A 13,354-nucleotide genomic window follows, 5' to 3' on the forward strand; every position below is an offset into this window, starting at 1 on the left:
TGTATTGGTTTGAAAGTGTATTTTTTTGGGGCGCCTGGGTGGCTTAGTCGGTTAAGCGTCCGACTTTCGCTTAGGTCATGATCTTGCGGTTCGTGGGTTCAAGCCCTGCGTCGGGCTCTGTGCTGACTACCAGCTCAGAGCCTAGAGCCTGTTTTGGAGTCTGTGTCTCCCTCTCTCTCTGACCCTTCCCTGCTCACGCTGTCTCTCTCCTAGAAATAAATAAAAATATTAAAAAAAAAAAGAAAGTGTATTTTTTTTTACTGTCATAGGAACAGCCTGGGCATGTCCTATGAGAGAAGTGAGAAGCCTTATATCCACTTGGTACCTCCAGTCTCTTTCATTTCTGACTTGACATGGACCCAGGGGACAGCTAGTGGAACTAGGGTGCACAGATGCAGGGAATTAGGGCAGAAAGGAGCGAGGTCCCTTGTGTAGCTGTGTGGATAGGATGGTGTGGGTCAGAGAAGAAGGGAGAGGAAGACTGGAGACAGGAACCTTCAGGGAGGCTGGAGAAATGGCCCAGGTAAGGATTCAGAGGAAGTGGAGGAGGAGAGCAGGCCTGAAAGGCATGTGGAGGTGGCTGGGGGGAGGTGGGTAAGAGGAAATCAGCCTTGTTGCTGGAGTTGCTAATTCCAGGGACTGGGACAGAGGAGGAGTCAGTAGTAGAAGCTGTCTCTTGGTGAGGTAATCTGCTTGTATTGGACACCTTGATTTGATTTCTTTCTTGCATTCATTCACTTTTCCTTCCTTCATTTATTCATTCATCAAAAAAGCATTGCTTGAGTATTTGCTACCTGTCCGGTAATACTATACTAAGCTTTAGGCTGCCAGAGGACTAAGAACTTGCTCCTGCCCTCAAGTGGGTAGGGAGAAGGTGACAAATAAACAGACAATTACAACCTAAGGTGAGTTGTGCTAAGATTGAGGTACACCAAGGACGTCAGGGAAGCACAGAGGAGGGGCGCCTAACCAGACTGAAGGCTGGGGGTCAGAGAAATGAGGTAATGTCTCAGCTGAACTGAGTCATGAAGGATGAGCAGGAGTGAGCCAGGCAAGAGTGGAGAGAAGGGCATTTCATGTTGAGGGAGCAGCAGGTTCAAAGGCCCAGAGGCAAAGAATTGAATGGCATAAATTTGAGCCCTGCCAAGTTCTGAAGTATGCCTGGAATGTAGAATGCAAGGAAGGAAAGTGGCATGAGATGATGCTGGAAGGATCCAGCATCACCACGCTAGTCTTTTCTAAGGAGATTTTAAATGGGAAGTGACATGCTCAGGTGTGAGGTTTCGGAAGATAACTGTAGCAGGTGGAGTCTACACTGATGATGTATGCAGCATGGGTGGCAGGGAGAATTGAACCCACCATCACTGTTATGAGAACTTATACTTAAGTGACCACAAGGATGGATCTAAACAGATTCCAGTGACATAAAAGAGTCCTGGTGACTGTATTGGTAATTGACTGAAATGTGTTTAGAGAGGAGGGGTGAACACAAAGGGGAAAGTGTCAAGAATTTATGGTTTGGGCAGTGAGGGGGGGAGGGAGGGAGGGAGGGGGGGAGGGAGGGAGGGAAAGAGAGAGAGCATAAAAGGGGAAGCGATTTCTTATTTTGTTTTCAGTAGCAGGAGGAAGAACAATTAGTTGAGCTTTGGTTGTGTTGAACTTGACTGGCTTGGTAGTTGTTGGGTAGATGTTGTAGAGACAGACAGTCACAAACCCGCATCTGGACATCAAGAGGCAGGTCAGAGCTGAGAGGTAGATTTGGAGGGTGGCAAGTGAAGGTGGTGCTAGAAGCTAAGGAAGTAGTACATGAGCTGACCCAAGCAAGCTTCTCAAGGCTGCCCTTGAGAGGGCAAGATGGTGAGGGATGAATCCCTGAAAAAGACTAACACATCTTTGCAAGCAGAGAATGGAGAGTGGGTAGAGAATATTGAGAAGGAGCAATGAGGGAAGTAGAAGGAGACCAAAAAGAAGCAGAGTCATGGCTTCCAAGGGAATCAAGACATTTAAGAAGCAAGGATAAGCAGCAATATTGAAAGGTGCAAAAAGTCATATACAGAGAGTCATCCCGATTGGATTTACTACAGAGTTATATGGTCACTTTGGTAAGAGCGTCTTAATAGGTTTATAGTGCAGAGAGGCCCAGTGAATGGTGAATAGGAGGAGAGGAAGTGGAGGCAACTCCTTCAAAAAAGTTGTCCCTGTAGAGAGGAGGAGGTGGGTGTATGTGTGCTCAGGAATAACTGACCATTTTTAAGGTGGGAGAGATTAGCACAGTAAATACTCACAGAAGGACCAGGTAGGTAAGGGAGGGGATGGAGTTAGAGAAGAAGGCAGACAACAGATGTAATTCAGAGCACAGAGGATGATCCAAGACCTGGACCAGGGATTCATACACCTGACTGCCCATTAGCCTCAGCTGAGGGCTTTAAACTGACCCCCAGAGCCCAGCCTTCCACAGATTCTGATGTAAGTAGTCTGCAGTGGAGTCCAGGCACTGGTAATTTTTAGCGATTCTAATGTGCATTCAAGGATAAGAAGTACTGTATTTTATCTTTGATAACTGTTTTGTGGATCCTTTAAAAGTTTTTTGATCAGTGGGTGAATTCTCCTTAGCAACAAAGAAGGTTTGCTCATCTGCAGAAGAGGTTATGAAGAAACACAAGGCAAGATCCCTGCTCTCAAGTTGCTGACAATCCCATAGGAGAAATAGTAGTGCGTAGTTTGTAATAGAGGAAAGTACTAGATTAGTGGTGCAACAGTTGGTAGGGTAAGATCAGGTCTGGGTGGTCAGGTATCATGGGGAAGATTTGGGTGTCAGAGAAGTGTTGGAACCTAGCTAAGCAGAGAAGAGCAGGAGCCTCATACACTCAAGACCACAGTCATTACCACCCATTTCTTGAGGACGGCCTCGGTGCCAGCTACTTTACACACATTATCCCAAATAGTAATTCAGCATAGTCATATATCATCTCCAATTTATGGAGGAAGAAACTGAGGCTCAGGGGATGTAATATCAAGGTCACAGCTAGGAATAAGTGGCAGAATCAGGATTCAAGCCCAGGACTCGTTGATTCTAAAGCCTGTGTCCTTTCCACTGCAGTGTGCCAGGCCCAGTGAGGCCCAGACTTCCACTTACTATGTGGCACTGTGGCCCCAGGGATGTGTTGCTTTTGCCAAAGTCTAAAGTGGAGTAAGTTTTCTTCAGCTGAGGCTTTCTGGTCAGGACCCTTTGTGTAGGTGAAGTTCATATATGCCCTTCATCAATGTGGGGCCCCTGGACCAGCAGCAGCATTTGAATACTTCTTAGAAATGCAAATTTTCAGGCCCCTTCCTGGAGGTACTGAGTCAGAAAGTCTGGGGGGCAGGCCCAACAACTTAAGCGCTCTTGGGGATTCTGATGAACTTTAATATTTGAGAACCAAACTTTGAGTCCCTACTTTAGTATAAATCAAGACTTCAGTTTGCTGTTGTGGCTGGTCTGAGCGTCTGTGACGTGTAAACGGAGACATTGTTACCTAGATTTTAGCAGCCCAGCACTCTGATCAAAAAACTCAAATTTTAAAAGCTAGATTAAAAGCTAGATCAGATAGGGAGAATGAATCTCAGTTCTAGAACAGTGTATAGATTCTAAGAAAGGATAATTCTCTAGTTGTGGGAATACGTAATGGTGTTTTCCTTTCTGCAAATTTTAAAACTTGCCCAGCCCTAGAGACAACAAAATAGTCTCTGTCCCAAGCAGTTTCACAGGGGCCTTGTGAGGCAGCCTTCATGAAAATTGTTTGGTTTGATCTAAAAGAACTTGTGGTCATTGACGCATTTCCCGTTTGGTCATTGACAGGAAGAAGTGATCGGAGATTTGAAACCAGGCACTGAATATCGAGTGAGTGTAGCAGCTTACAGCCAGACTGGCAAAGGACGGCTTAGCTCTCCTCGACATGTTACTACTTTGCCCCAAGGTAAAATGGGTTCATGAAAACAATGGGTGCCATTCATTCATTCCTTTATTCAGTATGTATCAATGACGACCTACTATGTGCCAGGCACCATGCTGGGCTCTGGTGGTGAACAAAAATAGGCACAGCTTTTGCCCTCTCAGAACCCAGTGAGGTGGGTAAAGACATTACCTAGTTAACATGTAGTCACAGATGGTGGTAAATGTTGTAAGAACACACACATGGAGACCCCATGTAGGGGTGAGGTAAGAATTCCCTGGGGAGATGACTACTAAGTGAAGGTCTGACCAGTAAGTGGGAATCAGAAGGGGAAGGAAGGACAGTGGGAGAAGAGATTTTATAAGCAAAGGGAACCCAACAAAGGCTCATTGACATGGCATTGTGTTGGACACTGGGGGATAAAGGTGGCTCAATCATCATTGCTCACAAGCTCATTGTGGAGGGGGAAGCAAATGCTAGGTGAGTAGCTCCAAGGCATCTGAAGTCTGCTCAAGGGTCTCTGGAGCACTAAGGAGGGAGCACCTCCTGTACTCCAGGGCTTAGGGAGGATTTTAGAAAGATCCATATTTTTGGCCCAAACTTTGAAAACTACATAAGATCCCTCTAGGAAGAGAAGGCAGGAAAAATGTTTCTGCCATAAGCAATAATATACACAAAAGCTGGGAGATATGAGAGTCTAGATATGAAAATAGTGACAGCAATTACCTTGGGGTGATAGGCTCATGAGTAACTCTTAGATCTTTAGAGATGAAGTTATTTCCCAAAGATCCTACCATCGGTATGCATTCTGATGGTCGAGACAACACACACACACACGCACACACAGAAGAACTGAATGTAAGTGACAGTAATGCTATGCATTCAATTTTCCTTGCAGGTATCAATTCCACCATGTAAACAAAGATGAAAGGTTACCAGGAGGTGGGCGTGTGGTTGAGGGTTTTAAAGGGTACACATCATTGTGTGTCCCGGGGCCAGTGGTCTGGATGTAGTTTAGTTGGATTTCCAGCCAGGGGGCTGGGGGTAGGAGGGAAGACCAGCTTTTAGTATCTTAAACCTTACATGGTGACTCCAGTTGTGATTACTTTTTGTGTTTGTTTGGTTTGGATTTTGAGGCTGTTCTAACAGAGATGTTTAGGCGATAGGAAGCACATGTGCTCTTTATACATGAAACATCCCCAGCCATAAAGACCAGCACCGACTCTAGGTGTTTGCTCTCCCACCTAGATTCCTGCCTGCCGCCATCAGCACCCCAGCAGCCACACGTCACTGTGGTCTCCGACTCCGAGGTGGCCCTGTCTTGGAAACCGGGAAAAAGTGAAGGAAGCTCCCCAATTCAGTACTATTCTGTGGAATTCATCAGGTAAGTTTGTGTGTCACATTCAAAAGCCATATGTATTGACCTCAGGTATTCCAAGCATGATAAGATACTGCATGGAAGGCTGTCTCTGCTGCATATGTATTTAAGAGATGACAAAGTCTTGGAGAGCTGCATTATTACTTAGCCTTTGGGCCAGCACCTGTCCCCACGCCTCTTTGGAGCTGGGTCATCTGGTAAACCCATCTGCATTCACCTTCCCTCCGTCTCATTTCCCCTCCACAGTCAGGACTATCCTAAGCTCTGGAAACTCGCAAGGTGTCATTGCCAACAAGCCTGCCCGTATTCTCAGGCTTGAAACCTGCCTCCCTGGCTTTGCAGTATTGCATCTGAAGTAAATATCTGATGGTGATTTTTCTTGAGGGAGGGAAAATAAAAACATTCAAAAGTCATTGTTTCCTTCACATCCTGATTGCCATGAGGCTGGTTTCTTGGTCTGGTTTCAGCTTTTTTCTCTCTCTCATCTGCCTCTCCAGTTCTTCTTATTCAGCTTTATGAGAGGGTACAAGAGTGAGGAGAAATTTCTCCAGAAGCTTACAGAGATAAAAACATGGATTCTCAATGCTGCCGTGTGATTTTGAGCAAAAATAAGTAAATAAAACAAAACCAAACAAAAACAATGTGCAGTTCCTCCCCCTCTACCCCCCACAAGGAAAAAGAATTCCTAATCTAAGGTCCTTTCTCTGACTCCAGTAGCAGCTGGAGTGTGAACTGAGCACCTGGCTGATGCAAATGTCTGTGCAGTTAGTATTCTCTACATTAAAGGTGGTAGGGTTTGTCTAGAGCCTGCTGCTTCATGATTCATAAAGAGACTAGTTCAGCACCTCATTTCTGAGGCTTTCTGAAGCTGGGACAGATGATTCTGCCAAGATTTGATTAGCTCTGCTCTGTGGCTTGACTGTGGCTTGACTTCCTCACCTATTCCTCAGTGGTGAAAAATAGATACTGTTTCTTCAGAGAAGTACTCTGCACTGAGTACCTTTAATGCCTGAGTGCAGAGCTCATTTCAGGCAAGACTTGTTGACTTGCACATGGCAGAAGCCTGGAAGAAGACGAGGCAGTCCTCTATTTGCTCCCGTGACTCTAAAGTCTGGTGGTAAATCTAGATTCAGGGAAGATATGATCTGTGCCATAGCAGTCGTTTGTCCCCATCCATCTTTGTGCTATGCTTTCTCCTTTATTGGCTTCATTTTCTGATGTGGCGGCAAGATGGCCACCAGGCACTGAAGACTTTCCATCTACTAGCGTAGCTCCCCCACAGGAAAAGAGTGGTCATTTCTCAGTGGATCCACTAGAGTCTCAATGTTCATCTTAGTTGGCCAGGCTTGGGTTCCTCTCCATTCTCTGAGCCAATCACTGTGGCCAGGGAGGAGGCTACCCTAATTGGTCAAGCATTTGTCATATTCTGAGCTCTGGAACTGGTGTGTTATTTGCACCTGAAGTACACGGATTGAGAGAGTTCTGAAGGGTTGGTTCCTCAAAGGAAAATTGTGGTGCTATTAATGAAAAAGGGAAGAAGAGATGCTGGGGAAATTAGGGGAAGGAAGAGAAACCTACTGCAAAGTTCCAGACTGATGCTCATCATTGAGGACAATCTGCAAACCTGCTGTTGAACAAATTTGGTAGGCAAAGCTGGGGTGTGCCTGGAATGGAAAAGATTCTAATGCTTGTTCCAACAGCAGTTAAACATGAAACACAGAAAGTTCTAAAACTTCAACTTGCTCATCTGTAAAACTTGGGCTGAAAATTAGCACTTCTGATTCACTTGTCTAGCACAACCAAAACAAAATGTAATACTCTGAAATTTAGAGAAATGCAAAATTTTTCCTGGTAGCCCAGCAGACCGTATAATGCCCGGCAAAGACGATGGCTAGCATTTATTTTTAATTGTGAGCTAAAACATGTATTTTTGAAACTTGCTCTAGGTCTGGCGTATTGACAAAAGGTAGACATTGCAGTTTCTTAACTTGTGAGCATAACTGAAAGTGGAAGATGAAAGTGATTCATTTGGCTTCGAACCGGAAGAACTGCAAGAGAGCCCTGCCCCCACCACCTGCCAGCCAGCAGGCCCTGCACCAATCACTTCTAGTCCTGAAACCTCAGTGTCTCTTGTAGTTTGGGCTCCCCCACAGGATAGCCTGATGCAAAGGCTAGAGTGCAAGTGGATTGTTTTATTTGGAGCCAGGAATGAGAAGGTGGGGAGAGTGAGACAGGAAGGAGGATGTAGAACTATGTCGCTGAAGTCACGTCTATGACAATAGGGGTGTCGACGGAGGATTGATTCCACTGAGCACCCTTTGAAGTGTGCAGAATCCCTCTCAAAGGACAGGAGCCACTTACCCACTGGCTTCTGTTCTTCTCTGTTGATTAAAGGTTTCCTTCAGGGACATAACCTCCCATATTTCCAGGCTCTGCCAGCACGTAGATTAAGGACAAGGATCTTAGAAGGTATGATATAAGCACAGCATGTGATTGAGGTTGGATGCTGGCCTACAAGGCAAATCTGAGCTCACATGAAACTTTCCACCCCGCTGGCTGCTGCTGAAATCAGAAGTGGGACAAAGGGAGGCGACTTGGACCCCCCAGACATTGACTGCCAGTCCTTACCTGCGATAGATGGGTGAAAACTTTCCAGTCTTACAGTGGGTGGTCGGGAGGATCAAATGAATTCACATATGAGAAGGAACTTTGTAGATATTAAAACCCACAAAAGTATAAGATATATATGAGTGTTATATGTTTACATTTAATAATTATACTTCGCATTTTAACATTCAAAACAATCTCTAACATTTGAGGGCTCAGGCCCCCAATTTTTATGTACACATATTTAAAAATTACATACCATTCTAACAACACTTTTAAAAATCTGTTTATCTTGACCAGTATAACTTTACAACATTTTCTGGAAAGCTAACTTTGGATTTAAAACTCTTGGACATCTTGGGGTTTCAAATGGAACATAATAGGATGGGGAAAACTGACTCCTATTCCCAGCCCCTGTACTAGGAATTCTGCCTCTATTTTTTCTTCCAGAATATGTAGCTTTGGTCAAATGATTTTATCACAGAACCCCCACTTCCTCATCTGTAATATCAAGCTGATGTAATTCTCATTGGAAAATTGTTGGTTACTGTCTTCATAAAGTGTTTTGTAGATATTTAATATCTGTTTGTTTCCTTCCCTCCACACTACTACTTCTTTTTTTACAAAGAAAGAAATTGAGAATCACTTGCTTAAGTTGCTTTGCCAAGGTAAAAATTACTGGTTGGGGACAGAATTAAAATTGGAAGTCTCCTGACTTCCAGCCCAGTGCTCTTAGGAAGCCCTATATCCCTTTCATTTCTGTGATCCACCTTCAAAAGTGGAAGCCTAGACTCAGCCCGCCTAGAGCCCTGTTGGTAAGGATACACAAAGCCCCATCTTAGGCTGCTGTTTGCTGTTGTTCTAGAAAGAAGGCTTTCACAGCTTGTCATGGTATTTAATGTTTGGCTGCAGAGGAAATCCCCACATCCATTTGTAAACATCTCAGAGTCTTTCCCATTACAGGTGAGTGCTCATATGTTTAGAGAGAGCTTTCCTGAGCGCTAAGTCAGAAACTGCAATTAGCGTGAAAAGCTTCTGGGAGTCTTTAGTTATGACTCTATTTTCCCCAGAAAGGTCTGCTTAATTTTAATATTAAATTCTTTCTGCCCAGATACCTCCTGTGGACAGAAACACCTGTGACAAGTCTTTAGTTTCTTGCTGTATCCAAGAGGCAGGCTGTTCGCGAGCCATGGCTAGGAAGTTGTAGAAATCAATTTACCGCCGGAGGTTATCCTCAGATTTCAACCACCGTAATATGAAATTCTCTTCTCTGTCCTGGCTCTGGAAGAGCTTCTTCTCTGTCTCTCTGCCTTGGTAGGCACTTCTACATCAGTTGGCCTTCTTAGTCAATGAGGATAATGATATTAAAGGGATTGTTAAGAAATAATAGTCTAGGGGAGCCCAGGTGGCTCATTCAGTTAAGCATCTAACTTTGGCTCAGGTCATGATCTCACAGTTCATGAGTTCAAGTCCTGTGTTGGGCTCTGTGCTGACAGCTTAGAGCCTGGAGCCTGCTTCAGATTCTATGTCTCTGTCCCTCGCCCCCCTCCCCCCCACTCCTCCCCTGGTCTTGTTGCGTCTCTTTCTCTCAAAGAAAAATAAACATTGAAAATTTTAAAAAAGAAATAGTCTAAAAACCTATTTAAGACATATTTAACTTACTGATAAAAGACTAACCTGAGGAATCACCCTAGACCAGAGTATGGGGGTACTGATTGCTTACTTGCTAGTTTTGGTGATATTTCAGGTAGACATATATTTATGATGCTGTCTTGAGTCAGGGGCCCTGGGCCAAGCAAAATTTTGTTCCTCATTTAGCTTCTCCCTCCCCAAAATGAAGGACATCCTTAGGGTGACCACCCTGACGGGGTCCTCTTAGTGAGTCAGTCTCCGGCTCAGGTAGGTGAAGCTTTTAGTTGAGAGTAATCCTCTGATCTCCCCCAGAGTTGGCCCGGGGGCTATTTATTTGCTTCCTCACTAACAGTAGATTTTTAAAAATTTTAATCAGTGTAGAAAAAAAATTTTTTTAATGTTTTTTTATTTATTTCTGAGAGAGAGAGAGAGAGACAGCGTGAATAGGGGAGGGTCAGAGAGAGAGGGAGACACAGAATCTGAAACAGGCTCCAGGCTCTGAGCTGGCAGCACAGGGCCCGACATGGGGCTCGAACCCATGAACCGTGAGATCATGACCTGAGTTGAAGTCGGACGCTGAACCGACTGAGCCACCCAGGTGCCCCCAGTGTAGAAAAAATTTGAAGAGGCAGGTTCTAAGCCTATAGGCTGTAACATATTTTGCTATATTTTAAAAATGTTTACCCGGTTTTTTAAAACAGAAAAGCCGTGTATTTGAGGTAAAGGAGAATTTTATTTTCTAAAGTGATACTGAAAATTTCTTTGGAGGCAGCAGTCCTTACTGTTTATTAAAATAAGAACCAAGCATAAATATAGCTACCTATGTTTTGAAATATTTTAGCTATAAATATCTGAGAAACTTTCCTCCTGCCTAAGACATTCCCAGGGTAAGTGCCTTTCTCATAAACAAAAAATATATCCTATGGTGGCAATGAAAACCAAACGCCTGAAAAAGTATTCCTTACCTCTGATGTTCCATTTGGGGTGCCATGCCCCACATATGCTATCTATCAGATTGGTTAAAGGTGAAAAAATGTTTTCATTGAAGTATAGTTTTTCTATAAGTGTAACCTGATGGGTTAAAATTGCTTGACCTTTGCATTAACAGTTGCTGGAAAGGCTAGATTAAAGCTCTCAGTGGCTGTTTTCTTTTTAAGTTTTCATTTTAATTCCAGTATAGTTACCTTGCAAGGCTATATCAGTTTAGGTTTACAATATAGCGATTCAACACTTCCACACAGCACCCAGTGCTCATCACCACAAGTGCACCCCTTAATCCCCATCATCTATTTCACCCACCCACCCCACCTCTCCTCTGATAACCCTCAGTTTTTTCTCTATAGCTAAGAGTCTGTTTCTTGGTTTGCCTCTCTCTCTCTCTCAATCTCTCTCTTTCTCCTCCCCCCACCACCCCCTTTGCTCATTTGTTTTGTTTCTTAAATTCCACATATGAATGATAGTGGCTATTTTTAATTAAAAAGTCCACCACTGGTATATTTGGGGTACATGTGAAAGTTCAAAATATTTCTGTGTATATACTGACACTGGTCAAGAACTGTTGATCTCAATCTCAGCCCAAGACTGTTGTCCTAATAAATGAGAAAAAGCAGGGCTTCCTCTCTTTTCCCTTTCACACCTTTCTGCTTAATAATTCCCTGGTCTCTTGCAGATGCCTTTCATAATAAGTCTTGGAAAATTCATTTTCACACAGGGCTGCTTCTAAGCCGGTTGCAATGCCTACCTATTGGTTTCGTGTGAGAATCTTAAGGTCATACACACTTGGGTAGGTTTTTTAAATTATTGTACAAATTGATATTTTTGTCAAAGTCATCTGTCTTTCTATCCCATCAAAAACTCTTCCTTAATCTGTAAGTAACAAATGAATTTAATTAGTTTGCTTAAAAGAAGTTACCTTGTAAAGGCTATTACTAAAATAAAGATGAAATCTGGGATTCAGAATAGGAGCTCAATGGATTATGGATTTTCCTTGAATACTTTTAAGGGATGATGTGATTTGACCCATGGTCAAGGTCACAGCCTCTGAAGGTTAAAGTTCCTCATTCAGGATTGAGACTTTAGAGAACAATTTGATGGTTACCAGAGAGGAGATGGGTGGGGGGATGGGTGAAATTGGTGATGGGGATTAAGGAGTGCACTTGTTGTGATGAGTATCCGGTGTTGTGTGGAAGTGTTGAATCACTAGATAGTACACCTGACGCTGATTTCACACTGTATGGAAACTATACTGGAATTAAAATAAATTTTTTTTGTATTTTTTTAATGTTTATTTATTTTTGAGAGGGAGATACAGAGAGTGAGAAAGGGAGGGGCAGAGAGAGAGGGAGACACAGAATCCAAAGCAGGCTCCAGGCTCTGAGCTGTCAGCACAGATCCCAATGCCAGGGTTGAACTCTTGAAGAGTGAGATCATGACCTGAGCAAAAGCCGGTTGCTTAACTGACTGAGCCACCCAGGTGCCCCTAAAATAAAAACTTAAAAAAAAAAAAAAGAAAGAAAGAATTGAGACTTCTAGCCTGATTCTTGGCTTTATCTTTTGAGTTAGAGTTTCTTCAAATGTAGAATCAGAAGACAGCCCAGAGCTGCCCTCTCTAATTCTGGGCATGAGTTGCTCAATTCCAATTCTTAGCTTCCTTGTGTATAAATAAGGCTGGACTGTCTGCCCTATAAAGCCCAGTGACTCTGATTTGCTGTCCTCATGACAAAGATGAGGCAGTACAGACTAGTAGTTTAATAAACAGGCTTTGGGGCTAGCTCCCTCATCCAACCCTTCCCTCCACCACTTTTAAGCTGTATCATCTTATTTAACTTCTCTTTATCTCAGACAGAGGAATAAGGATAACAATCGACTTACCTCATGGAGTTGTTGTTTGAGATTAAATGAATCAATGCACATGAAATTTAAAGAACAGCTCCTGGCTCCCAAATGTGCTCAGTCAATGGGAACAATTGCTGTGATGGCTTTGGGGAGAGATCTCTTCTGCTCTCATACACAGCCATGTTCTTTCCTGGCTAGAAGTCTTTATGTTTGCTATTCTCTGCCAGGATAGTTCTTCTACCTCTTTACCTCGCTATCTCTGGTTCTTCCTTCAGGACCCCTGCTTAAATACCACCTTGTCCAGGAAGCCTTCCTTGAATGCCTGCCCCCTCCCCAGACTCGGTTAGATATGCCTGTAACATTCACTTGCAACACTTAACACACTTGTAGTTGATTGTTCAAGGTCTGTCTTCCTCACTAGGACATGAGGGCAACATCTTGACTGGGTCCCCTTTGTGGAATATAGCACGTAGCATGGGGTAAACATACCATGTGTCAAATAGGTGCTGGTGCACATTTAGACATGACAGTCATGGGATTGAAGCTAGAGAATGCCAAAGCTAGCCTACCTTGTATGAGCTCCTCAACCTCTCTGAGCCTTACTTCCCTCTACTCTAGAGATGACAACAGCAGCTACCTCGGGAGGCTTGTGAAGATGAACAGCTTTGTGTGTAGTACTCAGAGAAGGGGTTTATAGAAGATTTTGTGTGTTGGAAATTGAAATGTATTGGCACACAAGCCATAGGGGTTCAGTGAACCCTTTACCGCTAATCTCAGAGGCCACCACAGTAACCAGGAATCTACCTTACCAACTGCAGAAGCCAGGCAAAACCCACCAAGGATCTGCACACATGTCTGCCTCCTCTTCCCCCCAACCCCAAGTTATTCATTGCTTTTGTTTTTTCATCGGAAAAGGAATACCAGTATGGTAAAGCTTCAAATAATACCTAATGTATGAGACTAACTTGGA

The 13,354-nt window shown here is 43.7% G+C and overlaps 1 protein-coding gene across 3 annotated transcripts in view; it reads left to right on the plus strand.

The window, feature by feature from the left end:
- EGFLAM (EGF like, fibronectin type III and laminin G domains) overlaps positions 1 to 13,354 on the plus strand; it is a 185,305-nt gene that overhangs the window by 75,161 nt on the left and 96,790 nt on the right. For all 3 annotated transcript variants that reach the window (XM_039222918.1, XM_039222917.1, XM_039222919.1), the window contains 2 exons: positions 3,839 to 3,956; positions 5,181 to 5,316. In XM_039222918.1, coding sequence (XP_039078849.1) covers positions 3,839 to 3,956; positions 5,181 to 5,316 — 254 coding nt within the window. The remainder of the gene's footprint in view (positions 1 to 3,838; positions 3,957 to 5,180; positions 5,317 to 13,354) is intronic.

Source organism: Hyaena hyaena, unplaced genomic scaffold, assembly GCF_003009895.1.
Source record: "Hyaena hyaena isolate Hyena2069 unplaced genomic scaffold, ASM300989v1 scaffold_1212, whole genome shotgun sequence".
NCBI lineage: Eukaryota > Metazoa > Chordata > Mammalia > Carnivora > Hyaenidae > Hyaena > Hyaena hyaena.